At 41.0% G+C, this 20,695-nt stretch overlaps 1 protein-coding gene across 8 annotated transcripts in view; it reads left to right on the top strand.

Moving 5' to 3' along the window:
- Positions 1–19,782, top strand: part of KDM4C (lysine demethylase 4C) — a 428,768-nt gene extending 408,986 nt beyond the window's left edge. For 7 of the 8 annotated variants that reach the window (XM_055302072.1, XM_055302075.1, XM_055302073.1 and 4 more), the window contains 3 exons: positions 10,704–10,823; positions 14,037–14,129; positions 18,724–19,782. In XM_055302072.1, coding sequence (XP_055158047.1) covers positions 10,704–10,823; positions 14,037–14,129; positions 18,724–18,900 — 390 coding nt within the window. In that variant the 3' untranslated portion in view covers positions 18,901–19,782. The remainder of the gene's footprint in view (positions 1–10,703; positions 10,824–14,036; positions 14,130–18,723) is intronic. The other variant, XM_055302074.1, reaches the window with a different exon arrangement.
- The last annotated feature ends 913 nt before the right edge of the window (positions 19,783–20,695 follow it).

The following is a 20,695-nucleotide window of genomic DNA, read 5'->3' as shown; positions in this document are numbered from 1 at the left end:
ACAATTTTAAATCTCAAGGATCATCTGCTCCCAGGGTTTTCTGTCCTCTCGCTATCATCCTCCAGCTGTTCCTTGTTGATAGGAATTAAATCTAGTCACAGTTCACTTCAAACTCACCAGCTGCCAGTCACTGTGCTGCTTTTCTGTTCTATTCTCCTCTCCTTTTAAATATATTTTAGCTCTAATTCTCCCAATAATCCTTTAAGGTTTTATTTTTATATGCATTTGATTGATGAGGAAACCAGTTCATAAAGAGTAGCTTGGGTCCAGTCACTTCTTTGACCCCAGGCCTTGGAAACAGCACTTTGTGCCACATCAGTGCAGCAGTTCCCAAGCCACCTGCTCTCGGAAGTAGAACATAGGCTGTGGATCCAAATGAGAACCTGCAGAGGCTGGTACTGGCTAGGCACTGCTCCTCTGACTGCAGAGCCGCTATTATGGTGTGTGAGCACAGGCAGGCCTTCTTGGGACGCCATAATGCTTACCCCTACCTTTCCTTTCCTTTCCTCATCTTTTTTCAGCTTTTGGAACTGACATTTATTTTTAGAAAACATGCCAGAGAAATTCACCTCAAGACTGTCTTTCTGTTTTATGACATAAATTTTTATTGACATAATGAAATATTTTGTTCCCTCACGCATTTTAACCTTTGCCAACAACTATAAAAAAGGGGGAAAGATCTGCCCTATAGATGGCAACTTTTGTTTGAGAATGAAGAGTTACAGTCTTGGGGTGCTTATGCCTTAGTGTCTGTAGGAAAAACAGGAGGAAGGTGCGGTCAGTCCAGAGACAGTCCTTATAAATGGTGTTGGCTGTCTCTCCACAGTGTCAAGAACTTGATGTGTAGCAGACAACCATGCAAGCCTGAGCAAGGGAGTTGACACCTGTTACCTTAACCCTCAAATTGAGATAATAGTAAATACTAGGATTATTGTTGAAATCATTGAAATATAATGTATAAAGCAGTTAGTATGGTGTCCAGCACATAATAAACATGCAGGTAGGGATGTGACTGTGTTTCTGGTTGCTATTGTTGGTGGTAGTGACCAGTAATTTTCAGTAGCCCATTGGTTAGAGGTCCCAAAGCATAAAATTCCCAGAAACACTTAGAAATGATATAACCTCCAAACCTTTATAATAGGAGAGGTTATTGGAAGAAGATCTAAGAAGAAGTACCAAAAAGCTTTAAACATACAAATTCCCTTTTCAAGTACTTTGTGTATCTGGGGCCTTTAGAAGATGAATGTGAAAGATTTCCTGTTTGGGGTTCCGAATGGGGCATTGTCCCTGCAATCATTAGTGACATCTTTCCAGAACAATCTTGAGAGGTAGAGAAAGGGATCAAAGCTACAGCTCTGTCCTCCTGACTTGGCCACACCACTCAATGTAGTCAGTGAGATAGCTTGACCAACTGTCAAGCATCCAACCCCACTGGATGCCCCAATAAAACCAAGCTGCTAATGCCAGAGCCTCCAACAGTGATCCCCACAAAGTGCTACTGGGGCTACCAGCTGGCTTCTCCCTCTGACATCTGTTTTTAAGGACTACATTGCTGCTCTGACCACAGCTTACAAAGTGTTCACTTTACCTAGCCAAGTGCATCCAGGAGAGTCCTACTTCAAGGCTCTATAATTAATTCAGTTTATGTGGAAGGTGATTGAACTTTGAGAGGAAGACATGAGGAATTTTGGTTAATCACTAGGAGAAAGTCCTTGACACAGTTGATGTCATAGGAGGGTGAGTGGTGGACACAGAGTCCCCTCTTCCCAGCCGCTTAACTATTATCATATATGGTACTTCATATTGTAGATATTCATGTAAATATTTGAGTCCCCAACTGGACTTGAATTCCTTGAGAGAAAGGACTTCAAAAGGATTCTTTTTGTCTCAGTGCTTTTTTTCCCCAGTGCTGATCTAAGGACCAGGCACAGAGGATCTTAAATGCCAGAGGGAGGGGAAAAAGGCTCGGTAGGGGGTGGGTCTCTCTCAAAGGTGGATAGTTGGTGAGTGAATGAGCCTTTCAGTTCTATTAATCCCCCTCCAAGTCCTAAGAACCCCTTGTTGGCATCTTAGAGCCACCTCCCTTACCTGTCTCCTGTTCCTCTCTTACATGCCCTTGCTATTAGGTCAGCTCCCCAGTATCACCTCTGGTTCTAGTTAATGACTTTTCTTATGCTCTCTCACTTTAAAAGAATTAGAAAGATAATTTCCAAAACAAAATGTCTAACTTTGTATTTTCTGTGCCTTTTAGGCTTTTGTTTTAGGCTCTTGCCAGAATCTCATTTCTAATAATTTAAAGATGTGACTTCTTTTAGAAATATATCGTCTGAGGCTCTGAGGCTTAATGCTGTGGTAACATTCAGAAACAATAAAACAACCTTTGTCTCTGGCACCTCAGCATTCTTACTAGGTTTGGTATCCACTCTTGGCTTATAGCAAAAGGGAAAGTGTATGCTAAACTTGGCCCTCAGGAATTTACCAAATAAGTATCAGTGTTTTTTTGTTTGTTTTTCTGTGGAGAAGACACTATGTTTTAGAAGATAGGTGTGGTTAAATGTCAGGGCATTGGTAAAATTGTGACTGAGGGGAAAGAATCTAGCTGTTTGAGGGGATTATGAGGCATTGCACTAGCTTAACAGAGACAACCAGAGCATCTCGGGAGTGAAGAAGGGCCCTTTGTATGTGTTTCCCTTACAAAAGAAAAAAAAAAAACTATTAAAAAGGAAAGCTGGACATCAGTATTGGAGTTTTCACAGAATGATGAGTATCAGTGTGGAAGCAGGTTGGCTTGATTCCTTTGTCCTACAGGCTGCAGTGACAGTGTCTTATAACTAGGACAGGACACAGATGAGATACCTCAGTACAGGGGTATTCCACATTTTCTTTCAGGTATGTTAGATGTCTCTACTGTAGAAAAGTTACACACAGAGGATGCAGCTTGGAATTAATTTTTCCTTTATATGTAGAAGGTATAGTGCATTCTGGAGATAATCTCAAGCGATGTTCATCAATTTGGCCAAGCATTAGATTGTTGGGGAGTGCATTGAGCTTGGATCCTACCTTAGATTGACTGGAATCAGAATTTTCTGTGGTGCTTAAGATTTACTGTACTAGAGATGAGTCTGATGTTGAATTTTTCAAAGCTTAATGAAATTAACTTTTTAAATAGTTTACAGACCATTATACCAACTTATTCCTGTTCCAGAACTCTAAGAATATAGTCAGTAATTTGGGCAAAGATTTATAGAGAAAAATATACAGTAGCATTATAGATGGTAGGAGAAAATTGGAATGACCTAAATATCTTACAGTGGGAGAGTGGTTAAATCAATTGTGGAATAGCCATAATGTTGCATGTATTCACCCAGTAAAATGAAGCTTTAAAAGGATAATAACTAAAAATATACTCATAATGTAATTATAGGCAATAAATGGCAAGGCACAAAATTATAAATGTACACAAATGGACAAATATCACATTATTTTATTTATAATGAGGTACTTAGAGATAGTCAAGTTCATAGAAACACAAAGTCGAGTGGAAGTTACCAGGGGCTGGGGTGGAGGGGAAGGGGGAATGAGTGTATAGTGGATACAGAGTTTTAGTTTGATATGATGAAACATTTCTGGAGGGGAGGGTGGTGATGGTTGTACAATGGTTGTACTACATTGTGAGTATATATTAAGCCACCAAAATGTGTACTTAAAAATGATGAAAATAGTAAATTGTATGTTGTGTCTATTTTACTGCAATTAAAAGAAAGACCTCTTCCCTCCAAATGCTGTGGAATGAGTGAAGGGACATGCCATTAACTACAATCTTAGCTCTTCACAAAAGGCAGCCTTGTCTCTCTCTTTGGAGAGCTCAGTTGTGTTCAATGTGAAAGAAAATTGTGTAGCTATGAAAAAAATTTTGTATGTATAGGAGGGTCTACTTTTTAAAAAACACAGAAGCATAGAGATAAAACCAAATGGTAACAGTATTTACTTTTTTAAAAATTTTCATTCCAGGGGATCCCTGGGTGGCGCAGTGGTTTGGCGCCTGCCTTTGGCCCAGGGCGCGATCCTGGAGACCCGGGATCGAATCCCACATGGGGCTTCCGGTGCATGGAGCCTGCTTCTCCCTCTGCCTGTGTCTCTGCCTCTCTCTCTCTCTGTGACTATCGTAAATAAATAAAAATTAAAAAAAAAATTTCATTCCAGTATAGTTAATATACAGTGTTAAATTAGTTTCAGGTGTATAGTATAGTGATTCAATTCTGTACGTCACTAAGCGCTCATCATGGTAAGTATATTCTTAATCCCCTTCACTTATTTCAACCATCCCCACCCACCCACCTCCCCTCTGGTGACCATCAGTCTGTTCTCTATAATTAAGCTTCGTTTCTTGGGGGCAGCCCGGGTGGCTCAGTGGTTTGATCCTGGAGACCAGGGTGTGATCCTGGAGACCCGGGATTGAGTCCCACCTCCGGCTCCCTGCATGGAGCCCGCTTCTCCCTCTGCCTGTGTCTCTGCCTCTCTCTCTCTCTCTCTCTCTCTCTCTCTCTGTCTCTCATGAATAAATAAATACAATCTTTAAAAAAAAGAAGAATCGTTTCTTGGTTGTGTTTCTTCCTTGGTTATTTGTTCTAGTTCTTAAATTCCATATATGAATGGGATCATATGGTATGTGTCTAGTGTTTACATATTTTTGGATAAATATCCAGTAGTGAGTGTGCACCAGTTTGTATTGCCACCAACAGTGTGCAAGGGTTCCTTTTTCTCCACATCCTTGCCAACACCTGTTGTTTCTTATGTTTTTTATTTTAGCCATTCTGACAGGGTGTTAACAGCATTTACTTCTAGGTGATGGAAATACAGGTTATTTTTGTTTTTTCTATCTTTTAAAATTTTGTGATTTCCCTTAATGAATTTATAGTAGATGCTCAGAACAAAGAATTATTAAGAAAAATATCAAAATGTCTTCTTTCTTTGTTATCTCCACATCAAGGGTGATATTAAATATGACTTCTATTTAATAGTCCAGAATTTAATCCATCCAAATGTGGTGTGTGCCCTTCAAAAGTGTTTCCTACCACTGATCAAGATACTTGGTGACTTACCTCTCTGGCCTGCGAAACATTTGTGGATATGCCTAAAGAGAGTACATCTCCAGATTGTGGTATTTAATGAAAACTTATGGACAATCACAGATGATCTAGGGCCGGCCAAGCCCTGCAATTAGGAAGGTGACAGTGCTGTGACTATGTTCCTTTCTTTTTTGAAAGATGGCTTTCCCCATAAACGCTTTGAATGAGCATTGGGTGGTCTGGGAAGCCTTCCAGCTTTATGTTCCACCAATAAATGAAAGGTATCATCTCAGCTTTTTGAGAGGAGGGATCTGCCATCACCCAAACCAGCAGTTCAAGGTTGTCATTTGAAGCAACAAGAAGCGACTGTAAATGATTTAAGCACTAAAGAAATTTAATGGAAAGCTATTAGGAAGCCCACAGAATCTCTAGGAATGCAAAAGAACAAAGAGAACTGATAAAGAGAAGGGAGGCTCTTCAGTTGGAACATGGGCAAGACCAGGCTACAGATCCAGTCCAGGAAGGACACAGCTGCTTCCTCTTGTGTGGTCAGCCTAGCCCTAGGCTCTGCTGCTGGTGCGTGGGTGCCACTGCCACCTTCAGTGTTCTCCCCTCTGCTGCTTCTCTGCATCTCTCATCACAGGGCCTACATTCTGAGCAGGTGCAGCCAGTTGGCGAGGCCCCCATCCACGTGGGCTGTCAGGGAAGCTGGGTACAGGAGTGTCTGGCATTGCCCAGTCTGTAATGGCCAGCCAGTTCTGCCCCCCGCTGAGACTCTGAAGGGGAGATGCAGGTTCAGATGCCGGGCAGCCAAACGATGGATCACTCACTAGTACAATTAGTACACGGCTATCAGTCTTGTTGATCCCTGCCAGAGGCCATCAACAAGCAGGTGATTATTCCTCTAAATGCCAGCAGCTGCTGGTATAAGTTGGCTTCCGGTCACTTAAACACTTTCCCCAAGGGGGACTGTCAGGCTCCAAACTATATGCCGATCAGCTACTGGGAGTCCAAATGCCACATGTTCCTGTGCTGCAGCTGGACTGATGGGCAGGGTTGCCTGCTCTGTGGTTTATACTTGTTTAGGAGTAGAGGTGGGGATGGGTCGGGTGGAGCATGGTGAAACAGGCAACATCCAAGCATAGCAACTTGTAGAGGCCCCTTTCAAAGGCCACAGTAAGAGTTCCAAGAATGTAGTGACTTTAGAATTCAAATAATCCGATTAGCAGTGGGGTTTTCTGCATAGTTGGTGGAACAAGTTTAGGAATCAGCCCTGACTTTGGCAGCAGTTTGAGGTGACACTGTACTCTTGCCTGGGTTGATGACCATCCCAGTCCTTTCATCAGAGCCCTTTAATCATTGCCAGAGGCCTGCTATTGACTGTGATTATGATTTCTGTCTTGAATTTTCACGTCATCTATTTAATAGTCTAGCTACAGGCTAACTGGCAGCTCCAGACACCAGTGTCCCTGTGGATGCGGCTCTGGCAGGCTTTAGGGGAGTTTACACATCCCTGGAGGCAGTACAGCAAATGGTAAACAGCTATTTATGTCAGGTGAAGCCAGCCTGCTTCTGAGGGTCTAGACAGCAACTGAGAAAAATGCATTAGTCAAGGTTTTAATGCATATAATTTTCCAGCAAAGGTGCTTACCTGCTCCAGCAACATACTAAGAACTGCATTAGGAAAGCCTCGTTAGCATTTTATATCCTTTACATCCTTTAATAAACCACAAATTCTAGAATGCTTTAAAAAAAATCACCTGGGTCACATAGAGCTATGGAGAGAGGGAGACTGGACTTGCCATTTTTAATGTGTGCCTCCCAACCACGGAACTCTGCTCCTCATGCACAGCCCAGGGGGATGGGAGCCACCTGAAGACCTTTATGAGAGGGGCTCTCCACACACTGAATCCCCTCATGATTTTATTTTTCAGACTTTTTATTTTTAAGAGAAACTTTTTAAACATGAAATCTTATTAAGAGTATTCAATCAATAAATCTTATTCAATCTATAAATCAAATAGAATTTCTTTTCTGGTTGAAGTGATCATGGCAACCAAAGCTCACACTCCACACGGGTTGCTCTTCAAGGGCCCTGAGGCACTAATGCCATAGATACACGGCGCTCAGCGTGACTGGCCTCCAGGTGTGGACAAGATGCCCTCTGTCCCTGGCTTGGGGAGCTAGACATTGTTTGCTTCTCCAATGTCTCACACAAATAGATACTGGATTAGTGATTCTGACAGTTTGGGAAACTCCTGCTTTGAAGGGACCAGGGGGACCTCAATATTAAACCTTTAAGCTTCTGTTCATCAAGCCCACATGCTTCTACTTCCATTTCTGTTTGAATGCTTTTTATTCCATGTAGTCATAAAAAGTTTCTGGCAAACTCATAATTTTGAGACAGCTGGTGGTTGAAGCCATTTTTCTATGGAGGAAACTAGATGTTACAGAAATAAATTTTTTTGTGTTTTACTATGAGCTGCCTTAAATCCATTTGGAAAGTAGCTGGGGTGTAAATAGTGAATAAGACTAAATGAAGTTATATGCAAACAGAATAAAACCACTTCCAGCTAACTGATCTGGAGAATGAGAAGGTAGCCGTCAAGGCTCAGAGGGATTCCTGGTGGAGGATGAGGAAAGGAGATTCACAAAACAATCTTGTGTTGTTATATAGTTGTTTTTCTTTATTCTTCTACAAATAAAGGAAAAAAGAGTTCTGAAAGCAAATCTGAGAAAGCAAACTGAAGTGTCCTTCCTAGATTTTGACATGATAGAGTATGAAGTGATTTGTGTGTGTGTGTGGCTGATACAGAGAAAAGTTAGGTAGAGGCAGGCACTGAGGTCAGGCACTTTCCATGCCAAATTAAGACTTGTGAGTAAAAGGTAAATTGACAGGTACCAAGTAAGACAGGTATTAGACTATATCTCAGACATTTAAATTTTAACACCTTTTTAAAAAAGAATTGTCTCTTACTTGGTAGAGTTGCATGTGTTTATTAATAAAGCTATATTTTTATGGTAAATTGCTCAAGTATTTTCGTACTCTGCTTGGGCCACACCTCTATAGCCATTGCCATACCTTTGGTGATACAGTACTTAAAATTGCAGGGCAGGATTTGTTATGGAGGATTCTTTTACAGGTTAGAAAATCTCTGTGAAAGGTTAGATCTCTAAAACGAAGGAACTAAGCCTCCTACTTGGCAGTTGTTTTTGGTGGGAGAGTAAATGGGGAGTGCATACTCTATGTTCCCCAAGGCTTTTAATTCCTTCTCTGGGGATTGAAGGAGGGCCCAAGAAATAGAATTTATCCTGCCCGAGAAAAAGCAAGATAGACATTGGAGTCAGGGTTTGGAGACTGAAAAGATCTTCATTACTAATAAAGAAGATGTTGTAGTGTGCGGTTTATATCTGTGGGCAGACAGCGTTCCTAATACTACACCTGAGGATTAGACCTTCTAGTGACAGGGGTGCAGGACACCCCAGCTCCTTTCCGTGGAAGGATTAGAGCAGAACTTGAGTTCTCTGTCCACAGGGTGGCTCCAAAGAGAAAGGGAACAGGAGGAGGAAAGCCAGTTACCAAAGATTCCTGGCTCCCTGCCCCTGGGTGTCTCAGCATGTCTTTTTTACACGGTTCCATCTATTGTGTAATTTGGGTCCCAACAGCTTCAGAGTAGTAGTGGTAAGCATGGTGTCTGATAAGTGTCACTGTGTTTCCCCTGAAAATACCCACCTGAGCCCCTATGTATTTGCTGGGTGCCCCAGGGCCCTGTGGTGCAGAGTGTGGAAAGTGCCACCTCATCCAGAACTCAACAAAATTATACTACTGCTTGTCCTCTTGGAAGAGTGGATGAATAAGAGTGGAAAAGTAGCCAGGAACATTACCCCAGTGGGACTCCTCCACATGGAAGAAAACTTTAGGAGAAGGAAGACACCTGTTCTTGTGCCACCTCCCGTGCTCCCCACTCCTGTCACCAAAGCTTCCAGGTTTCAGCTCAGTTACCCCAGAGCTGATGTAGCTTCCCAGCCTAGGAGACTATGTAGAAAGTGGAGAGAAGCTGCACTTTCCAGCATTCTTAGTACCAGGTACATCTCTGGAAGGGAAATGATGCAGAATGAGGTGATAACCCCAGGGGCATATGCGGAATACATTTCTACAGCCTACCCTTTCAATTCTGCATGCCCTGAGGTCAAATATTATGAAGGAGAAACTTATTTAAGTTAGATGCAGACTGTCAATTCTGTAGAGCCTCCGAACACAAGTTTTTCTTTACCTATAGCTTTAAAAGGAAGGGAGTCTGCAGTGAGAAAAGTGAATAGTTAAGCCTCTCATATATTATCTGAACCCAGCAATAAAATGGCCACTCCTTTATAATGCAAAATTTCTGTTAATAATGAAAAGTAATAGATGGTGGATTTCTAGTCATAAACAACTAAATATTTCCTGTGTGTGCCCTCATTGAAACCATAGAACCATGCCCAGTCTGCATTTATAGCTTGATTGGTCAAGTATGCATTTCCATCAGTTCGATTGACCTCATCAGTAAAATACCAGTATTAGCAAAACACAAATTACTAACTGTGCAAAAAAAATTACCAAAGAGATCAAGTATTTAATTCATTTGTATTAGAATTTTACTATGTGATACCCAATACATACAAATTTAAGAGTTTGCAAACTATGTCTATGAAAACATTTTACTTGACCTTGTGGATAGATAACTCAGGTTCTCCTCTGCTTCCTTCCCTGCCAAATAACAAAGCAACTTTGAGGATGGACTTCCGGGTTTGCTCTGAACTACTAGGAGGGGGTACTACTGAGTAGAAGACATGAAGTGAAAAGATTGGTTATGAGGTGCCACCGTGGATGTCCGTGGAAGGAAGAGGGTGGTCACTTAACGGGTGGCCAGCAGAAGCATGCCTCTCTGGGGAGGTCAAAGGGTCTTCTGAAGAGGCCTGCTGAGCAGCACGCACCACTCCCGGCCTCACCTGCTATGCTGCAAGTGTTCCTACCTTTCCTTTTCCCTTGCTGCTTTGTCACAGCCTGCTGGCTAGAACATCACTCTGTTCCGCCCTGGCCCCATTTACTCCTGTATGTCCCAACTCTTACTCTCCTATTCAGCTTCTCTCCTCCAGAGATTCTGACAACTTAAAGGAGTCCCCTTGGAGGCTCAGTTTCCTTGTCAGTAAAATGGGAATAATCAATAATCTCTGCCTTCTTTGTGTAGTGATTATAAGGATCAAGTGAGTTGTATGTTACAGCATTTGGTTAACTGCAAAAATGCTATTATAAATGTCAGATGTTGTAAATCATGGGCTAGTCTCTTCAGCTAAGGAGTTTCTGCACATATTTTAGTTACCCTCCGAACGATTCTTTGTCAAGTAGCAATTGTAAATGCTGCTGTTTTTTTCCTGCTTGGCTTATGGTGGCTCCTTTGCAACTTTATGATGTAGGCTGAATCTTTAAGTACTCCTTTGGCTCATATCTCTTCCCCTGAACACCCATGCAAGATCATAATCCATAAAACACAGAGGCAATAACTCCTTTTAATTGCCAGGAGTTCATCATTTGCTAAGTTCTAAATGCAGTCACTTAGACACTTGCCTTGAAAAGCCTGTCTATTTCTTCCACAGAGCCGAGACTGTGTGAAACTGGGCCCTCCTGCTGAGGGAGAAGTCGTCCAAGTCAAGTGGCCTGATGGCAAACTCTATGGGGCAAAGTATCTAGGTTCAAATGTTGCTCACATGTACCAGGTGAGTGCTGTCCTGTGGAGATGCTGGATGGGATGGACAGGAGAAGCCAAAGGGCATATGTATATGCATTGTCCTGCTGATCAATAAGCCACATGAATTTGGAGCACCTGTTATTTTATAAAGGCGGCAAAGATTTGATCTCTAATGACCCAGATATTTGAGTTTTATTATCAAGTTCAACACTGGGAAATGAATAGCATGTGAAGGATGGTTTCATTGTAAAGAATATAGATAGGCTACAAAGATAAGTGGCTAGATGCTTTCTTGTGTGTACATCATATGGAGAGAGACTGATTGGCTGATTTATCTCACCATAAGCCAAGACAGTGATGGCTGTTCATCAGCCAGCAGCCCCTGAATTGGTGGATTTTGCCTGAGAGACAAACCCCCATTGGGTGTCTCCTCAAACCTAAATCAGTCATACATGGACACAGTCATGGCCACCTAAGCTTAGAGGAGTGCTTATTTTATGAAAAGTACAGCAATTGGTTTGATATTTACTCTACATATTACTAAAGAGTACATATACAATTGAATGATGAAAATATTTTATCCCTATCAGAGACGAGAATGATTAAACTCTAACAAGGAAAACAACATGGACAGCAGCTGTGTATTTATGTTCCTTCAGGCTTTAAAAAGGAGCACCCTGACTAGAATCAATATGTTGTAGTACTTCCAGTAGCCCAGTGGCAGAAATCAACATTCTCAAGCTAAGCAGTAGAGTAAAAACAGGAAGAGTGAAGTAAAAGAAGAAAAAGTAAGAAGGTTCAGGCATGTTAAGTTAAAAGCAGCTGGTGGATGACAATACTGCCAGTGTCAGCACAGAAATTGTTCAAAGACTGATAAGGGGCAGAAAGAGTACATTTTAAGTACTAGAGCACAATGTAATTCAAGGAGTTGGAAGAAGTAATTAAAGGAGTTGAAAGAAGTTTCAGGAAACTTGAACATTTTTTAAGGTCTAGAAAAACCCAAGGTGAGTAGGGTGGGGAGGACATTTATATGTATGATGTGTGTGTGTGTGTGTGTGTGTGTGTGTGTGTGTGTGTGGTAAAGGCTATATCCCCCTTTGTCCTGTGTTAAGTTGCAGACTCAGATCATTTATAACACGGTAGGTGCTGGAGCTTCTTTGTATCAGAATGTCCAGAATTAGGCAAAAATCAAAAGACAGACAATTAATACTGGAGACTCCTAGAAAAGAGGCATTACTGCATCATTCAAAAGAAAATAATTAAATATAATTAAACAATAAATGCAAAAGTGAAGCATCTTACACGTAGCAAAGCTAGTAGCTACATGAAAAGTATAACGAGGACATGCTGAAATTCAGGCTAATTAGTAATCAGTGTGTTAACTTCAGTTGAATTTATGATGGCCTATCAACATAGAACTATAGGCATATTTATAGACTCAATGAAAAAGTTAAGGCTAATATTAAAGTTTTCTCTCAAGTACAAGTAGTTAAAAATTCCTCATTAAACCAAGTGCCCTTTTGAGATCATTTTTTGTTTTGTGTCTAATTATTCAGTCTCATCACTGAATGAGCAAAGATGTTTATAAAAATAGATATAACTGAAAAAATTTCTATTTCACTGTGCTAAATATTCTGCATATGCACTTTTTTGACCTTCACAGTAGACCCGCAAGATAAATGTTTTTGACTCCTATTTTTACAAATGAGGGTAAAAAGGTTACATGAATTTAATAATTTGTTAAGCACACAGCTGGTAAAGGAAAGGGCCCAAGTTTACTTTCAGCTCTGTCCCATCTAGGGAGAACAATTATCCCAGCTTGCAAGGGACTGTTCTTTAGTGCTAAAATCCTGCATCCTGGGAGACCCTTTGGTCTTGGAATGATTGGTCATCTCACCATATTCCTTTTTAGTTTTAATAATTGCCTTTCTCTCTTTTTAGAATCTTTGGATGATCTAAAACAGAAGAAACTACTTGTAGGCACAAGTAGTTCTAGTTATGCTATCAAATTGTATAAGTGAGATGACACCTTGGTCTAATTAAATATTAAAGAAACCATTCTGCTAAAACAAGGCCAGGAAGAGGAGCCTCCCCATCTCAGCCTTCTGGGAAGTAATGGGAAGCTCTCCTGTGACCAAGACCCAATTCCACCCTGTTGTTTCAGCTTAGTCAAATGTGAGCAGTACATGGATAAGAAATTTATATGTATTATCCTTATTGTAATATTTTAAACTCCAGCAGATTTTTTTTTTAATTTACATAGTATAGCTGCATAGTTTCACTTATCTTTTAACCAGAAGTGCAAGCTTATTTTAATTGCTTTACATGTAAAGATTTCAGATAGACAACTTGGGGACTTCAAAAATATCATAAATGGTTCAGGGTTAGATAGATATCCTATCCTGATTGCATCCCCTTTGTTTTTTGCTCCTGATGGTCATATGTGGTTAAACTTAAACTAAGAATGATCACTTTGAGTAGGGAATTTGATGAATTTCCCCCAAATGCTCTAGGTTTCTGTTAGCCAGTGTCACTTTTCTCTGACAAAACCTCCTAAAATGTTGAAAAAACTGGTTATAAAATTGTTTCCTGCCATTCGATTAGCTTGAAGAAAAAGTTTAAAACTTTCATTTTAGATGAAGGTTTTCACAGATTACTGTGCTTTACATGTTATGAGGTTGAGAACCTGGGATTTTCCTGGCCAAATGGTTGAATTTGACAAAAGTGAGTTTTAAGAACTTGAGAAATTACTTTCTGGGAGGATTATTATACAAGAGTAAATATATGAGTATTTCTCCCTCATATGGTACCAGAGCCTTTTAAAGAAACAAAAGGTACCAACAAGGCCCCACCAGTCTTAATGCAAAATTGGCCACAGTCTCATATTCTGAGAAATCATTTGAACAGCAGCTATGTTTCTTTGTTTTCACTTTGGGGGTGAGGATAAAGTTTTCATATCACATCTTCAGAGACACTCATTTTCAAGAATTTTGATCTGTTTGCAAACCTACAATGTTCTTGGTTTGATAAGGGAAAGAACTTTTTTTCCTTCCTTAGCTGTTGGCTGGTTCTCTTGTTTGTTCTGCTTGAGTGCTTTTTTCTTTCTTTTTTTTATGTTGTTAATTGGAACCTTGAGAAGAAAATGGTGAGTGCTTCTTTGTGTATGAATGTGTGTGTGTGTGTGTGTGTGTGTGTGTACAATACACACACATACATATCATGATGTCTTATTTCACATTAGGTTGAATTTGAAGATGGATCCCAGATAGCAATGAAGAGAGAGGACATCTATACTTTAGATGAAGAGTTACCCAAGAGAGTGAAAGCTCGTTTTGTAAGTGCGGGCAAATATCCCTCAGGGATCTGCCATAGGAATCTTTCATCCTCTCTGTTTCCCAAGCCCAGCAGTAAACATACTTAGGTGGAATGATTTTTCAAGAAAGCCAGTGCAACTTTTCCCTTACTTAGGCAAACCTCAAATTTGGCCCTAACAAGGAAACCAGTGCAGGTTCCTTGTTTTGTTTTCTAATGAGATCAAATGATGTTAAATTAATGTCTGTTGGCATACCAAAACAGTTGTTGAATATGTCCTCTGTGCAAGGTACTTGGAACATACAAAGGTACCATCTAGACATTTATAATCTTATCAGCAGACGAAATGTTAAAGGAAGTTTTCAATAGTAGATGAAAGGGGACATAGTAAAAAAATAATAATAAAGGGGACATAGTATAAGTGAATGTCTGGTTTTCTAGAGCCTTATCATATATTGATTAACATCCCGCCAGAAACTCATTAATGTTTGTGTCAACTGATAATTAAAGTAGGCTCTCACTTTTCTAACTAAAGAAATAAAAAAAGCCCAAAAACTAGATGTGGGAATACTAAAGCTGTTTTTTTTAATGTTTTTAGTTTCAAGCTTTATACATGCCATTAAAAGACAAATAAACATGGACAAATAATCAAAACTGAAGCTGTTAAAAAATATAATTCACAATAACTTCGTTTTCATTATTGTATCATAAAATATTTAGTGGACCCTGAAATGAAGTCAATTTTACTCATTTAGAATTGCATCTACCACATTTACAAAATGATAAATCCTAAACAGGGAAATTTGAATGAATGGGATTTTTCTGACTAAAATGAAATTTTTTTCCCAGAATAAATGATACCCTTAGTTTTCAGCGAATGCTTATGATATACTTTTCTGCAGTGATAGAGTTAACTTAATTTGGATTCCTTGGATTCCTTAAATCTTCAGTTGTATATTTAGCTCCTTTTCCTTTCAGGTGAGGTGCTGGGAATAGGGTAACTCCACCAGGTATCAACTCTCTGAGTGGCATCCTTGAAAGGAAGGTCCTTCAAAGTGAAATAGTCAAGAGCAGAGTGATAGTAACAGCACTGCTACCCACCCAACGAGCAACGTGACACAGAGGGGACCCACACACCTGAAAATAGACTAACCACCAGATAAGCTGCAGGGAAAGAGAAAATCAGATATCCCTATTGTTAAGACAATGGCTAAATCCTAACAAAGATCTAAAAAATATCTGTTCATGCCCTACATCTTAAAATCTCCTAAGAGCAACCTTCTTCTTCAAAATGCTAAAGATGGCTACTCTCATGCTGTGCTCCTGTCTGCCATTGATTCTCCCTCCTCTCCCTGCCCTCCCTTGTTCCCCCTCCTCCATTCATTCATTCATTCATTCACCCAGAGGATGAAGGGTGGGGAATAGAGTAGGTAGTCTCTCTAAGGCTCTCAGGTCTTTGATTTTCTAGTGCGTGTGTGATTAAGCACCAGCTGGGTCTTGCAGATTTCAAATACTATTTCTTAATTGTATTAAAAGAATGCTTTCTGCTTTTTGCTCAGATCATAATCTCTCTGTTCCATAATAGATTTGTCTCCAATACCAGGTTGCCTTCCTACAGAGCTTTATTTGAACCCAGCTCCTGAGTTTCCTAAGATCCCTTTCTCTGAACAATCATACCAACATCCAACTTTTTTTAATTCTCAGAGAAAATTTCTGAATTAAAAGTAAGTCAGTAAAAAATATATAAATCACATATACTATCTGAATGTAACCTGTTATGTCAAACAATTAAACCTAGTAGAGGGCAGCCCTGGTGGCTCAGTGGTTTAGCGCCACCTTCAGCCCAGGGCCTGATCCTGGAGACCCGGGATCAAGTCCCATGTTAGGCTTCTTGTGTGGACCTTGCTTCTCCCTCTGCCTGTGTCTCTGCCTCTCTCTCTCTCTCTCTCCCTCTCTCTCTCGCTCTCTGTGTCTCTCATAAATAAATAAAATCTTTAAAAAAATAAAAATAAAAATAAACCTAGTAGAAAATATCTGCAAGAACAAAGGTTCACAGTCACTAAGTCCGGTTTGCTATCTCTGTTTTCAGTGAATCGAAGACTTACGTGCTCCTGTTATATAGCAAACCAGCCTTTCCTTCAGGTTAGAATATAACCCTCTGGCCCTTCATTGGTCTGTGACTGCTATTTTTTTCCCATTTGGTGAAACAAATCTAATTTGAAAACTCATTGATGGAAGATATTTTATGATTAATCTCTCTTGTTTTTTTAAAGGACGGGTGGCTTAGCAGCCTCACTGCCAAACAGGAGGCCTCGTATTTTAATGACTTCTGTTCACCTAGACACATGCTGACTTGGGAAGAAATTTTTCAAAAGAGTCAGCAGTCCACCTCAGTGATTTTTGCGGGGGTTCTTTCCCACTAACTTCAGAAATGGCCCCATTACCTTTTATTGTCTCACAGAATAACCATGGCAACAGTGCATAATTAAGTATTGCTGCTGGTAAATCGGTTTTATTATTGTATTTGAGAGGCTGACTTTTGCTGTTCTCGCACAACGGCAACACTCTCATAGATGTTTTATTTTTCTCCTTTGATAACTTTAGCACTTATAAAAGGGAGAAATACTCAGAGGAAGTACTTTGCCAAGAATGAATGAAACAAAAATGTTTTCTCCTAATGACAGAGGGTGCTCAACCAACCCATAATCTTTTAGTTATTTTATTTCCAATTGAAACAAGGTAGTGTCGGGGGTGTCCATGCAGGTAGGTAGCCTGTTAGTTACCCTGGATAACCATCTCATGAACTGACCAGGAGCATGCCCATTCTGCACTTGGTTCCATTTTTTAGTTTTCAATCTTCTTTGTAGCTGTTTCATTGTTTATCTCTTTTCCACAATTGACCTGTGTTTCAAGTCCTCAAAGCTGTACTCTGCTTGTGTCACCAATCAGGGGGTAGCCTCAGGGACAGTGAGATGTACCGTGTATTGGCATCATCTAGAGTGATCTACCTCAGTGAAAACCAGTTGGAAATACATTTTAGGAAACAAGACAATAGGGAATTAGGAAGCAAAAATAGTGTTTTAATGTAGCCTTTACCTGAGCATAACAGAAAAAGCTCACATTCCTTCACCTGGCTAACAATTAATTGAACTACGACTGAGTGCCAGGCATGTTACTTGGTGTGGAGAACCTGTAAAAATCCATACTCACTACCTAATATCCTCACCAACAAAGGGTTCAAGAAGTCACCAGTAGGGAGAAACCTAACTGCCCTCATGCCAGTGCGTTGACACTTAAAGTCTTACAGGAACCAAAAGAAGGGCCTGCACGTTTGCCTGTCGCAGAGAAAATAGAATAGCATCCCTGCAGAGGGAAAAAAAAACCCATCTAATAACAGAAAGGCATATGCCAGTAAGGTGTGGCAAGGAACTGCAAATAATTCTGTCTGCCCAGAACATGGGGTAGGATATTACCACACTATGTAGGTCTAGGGAGCCTGAGTGCCATCTTAAAAGGCTGCAAAGCTATTGAAAGATGATAAGCAGAGATGTCATATAATCAGTTAGTGTGCAGAGCACTTTCTTCTCATGGTTCTGTAGAAAATATCCTGGGAGTATGGCATTTGCCATGGTGGTTTAGGGGAGGAAATGTGAGGCCTTTGCCATGTGCCAGCAGGGATAATGGAGAAGGGACAGAGGGCTTCAAGGAACGTTTAGGAGGGGCTAGAGGCCATTTGCAGTGACTTTTTGGTTTCTGATCAGTGTAGTCACATGGCTAGGATGGTTATGCCATGTATGGAGTAGAGGGAAATAGTAATGGGGAGGGAAGACTTTGAGTTCAATTTAGAGCAGGTTGATTTGAGGTGCCCCTGGGATCAATACACCAAGATGCCTGCTGGGCAGTTAGACATGCAGGCCTGCACATAGAAGGAGGTCTGAAGCAGAGTGAGAGATGTGAGTATCCTTGGCAGAGACCCAGGGATGGAAGCCATGAGTGTAGGCATGAGGGCTCAGGGAGCAGATGTCAAGAAAGGCACGACATCAGGAGCATCGGAGTTGCACAGAGCGTAAGAAGGGGGAACACCAGAGACACCACAGTGAGCACCCAGAGGACGAAAGAGAAAGGCAGGAGGAAAGGCTTATAAAGTGTCAGAGAAGAGAGCTCCCAGCAATACTTGGGGGACAGAATAGTCAAAGACATGTAGGATAGAAAGGTGTGAGAGGAACTGGACTGGAGCTGGGATACTTTCAGGGAAGTTGTATGGGCAGAGACCCAGAGGTAAATAGGAATGGGATGAATTAGAAATGACCATTGACAGATTGGTCAAAAACCGGGTCGAGCAAGAGGCAGAGAGGGAAGATGGCCAGTGAGGGAGATGTAATGACAAGATTTTAATCCTGCTTCTGCTGCAGGAAGGTCCCTGGGGGTGGGAGATCCTGAAGAAAGTTGAGGCTACATGGAAACAGGAGCCCAGATGGAGCAGGTGGGAAAACCCCCAAATCCTGGGCTAGTGGCCTGGCCTCTGCAAGCCACCTCAAGCTGGCTGGAATCAGATTTTTGTCCATTCTTGTCGTCAAATGCCGTGCTTTCCACAGTGTGACGCTGGTTCTTTCTAGTCCACAGCCTCTGATATGCGATTTGAAGACACATTTTATGGAGCAGACATAATCCAGGGGGAAAAAAAGAGACAAAGAATGCTGAGCTCCAGGTTTAAGAATGAATATGTGGATGACCCCGTGTACCGCACCTTTTTGAAGAGCTCTTTTCAGAAGAAGTGTCAAAAGAGACAGTAATCTGCATATGCTGCTGCGCTGCAGGCAACAGAGCAACTTGGGCTGGAGAAGGAAAAATGAAGGGACAACTTTGGGGCCACACAGTGTGTTTCCCTGGGGTAGGTGATAGGGTATGTCTCTGACGGTGGAAAATTAGGCTCTACGGAGTTTGGTCACCCAAACCGTAGATTACAAGTGTTACTAATTGGATACAACAATCTGAAGTCATCCCCTGGTCTTGCTTTCCACTTGTGAGCAATTGTCTTGTAAGATCCCAAAGAATTTTTCTAAACGAAAGGAAATAGTAGTGAATTATCCACCAAAAAATGCCCCTGACAGAGGAGGTGGGTCCTAATTAGGCCCGTAGTCAGGAAACACATGGAGACCTCTCTCCCCAGCCCCAGCAGGTGGGAACCTTGATACCCGGGTAGGAGGGTGATAATTTATATATTTTCCACAGTCAGGGAAGGACTCTCACTTATTTGTTTTAAATGGCAGTTTTTATAAAACATTTTTAAAACACAAATGGCCTATATGGTAATGAGACTTACCTGTGTGCTGTGATTTCCCTTGTACAGAACTTTTACATTTTTTATATCCCTATTACTTTTGATTGTGTCTGATGAGAACTGAGTTATTGGCCTTTGTGAAATTTCTGGCTCTTGAGAAAGAATTCTTATGAATTGTATGGGAATTTTATATATTTAAAGAGGGAGATCTGGGGCTGTTATTTTTAAACACTTTTTTTCCATAATATTCTGAGTAGATATTTATAAAATATATTTCTTTTCATTATGTGTTTGTAAAATTAGAGTTTAAATAAATATGCTTTGATGCATAGTTTTCAACTAATATGATTTTTCCTTTTTAAAACAGCCTGAAAATGTACTAGTGTTTAAAAATAAAAATTTCCATTTTCTCCAATTCTGTCTTCTGACTTGCTTTTTTGTTTACATTTGAATCAACAGAAAAACAAGTTTTCTTTAGGAGCTGGCTAAAAAGTTTGTCAGGCCCTCTTCGTTCACAGACTTTTTACATAACTGGTCACATTGCCAGACCTTTCAGACTTGTCCCTGGGCGTAAAGGCTCATCTGCCTGCCTACAGTGCTGATGGAAGTGTTTTTCCTTCAGCCTCTTCTAGGCCTTGAAGGACTCTGAGCACCTAGAATCTGGAGCATTTCTCACCCCAGGTTTCTTGGTCCCCAGTTACCTTTAGAAGAGGCTGTATGGCCTCTCCAGTCCCTCTTCTCACTTTATAGATGAGCTGTGGAGGACCAGGCAGGGAAAGGATTGCTTAGGGTTACAGAATCCTTCGTGGCTGCTTCAGTTAGCTATGGTCACAGTCACTGTATTACAGACAACTGCATAAGCACTTGTTTGGCTTATAAGCCAGCAGGTTGACTGATCTAAGCCATGCTTGGCTCAGCAGCTGTGCTGACCTTGGCTTGGGCTAGCTCACATGTTCTGCTCCACATGTCACCCATCATCCCAGTGGACCAAATGAGCTAGCTCAGGTTTGTTCTTACATCCATGGCAGAGGCCAGAGAGCAAGGGAGCCCAGCTGAGGAGCATGCTTCGATCCACTCTCTGGTGTTGGTTAACATCCTATGGGCCAAAGTCTAGAGCCAAGGATTGGAACGGCACTTCAGGGTTCCATCGCAAAGAGTGAGGATGTATCATGTTACTGAGTAGAGAGTAAAGAACTGAATCTGTAATAATAGAACCACAGTTAAATCTCAGTTCTCCAGACTGCCCGCTGGCCAAGTACTTATTTTCCAGCGTGCCTCATGCCTGAACTCTGAGTTGGGGAAGAGCC

This window comes from Nyctereutes procyonoides, unplaced genomic scaffold (assembly GCF_905146905.1).
Source record: "Nyctereutes procyonoides isolate TBG_1078 unplaced genomic scaffold, NYPRO_anot_genome, whole genome shotgun sequence".
Taxonomy (NCBI): Eukaryota; Metazoa; Chordata; class Mammalia; order Carnivora; family Canidae; genus Nyctereutes; species Nyctereutes procyonoides.
Note: the sequence above shows the minus strand (reverse complement) of the source record. Positions and strands in the feature narration are given on the sequence as shown.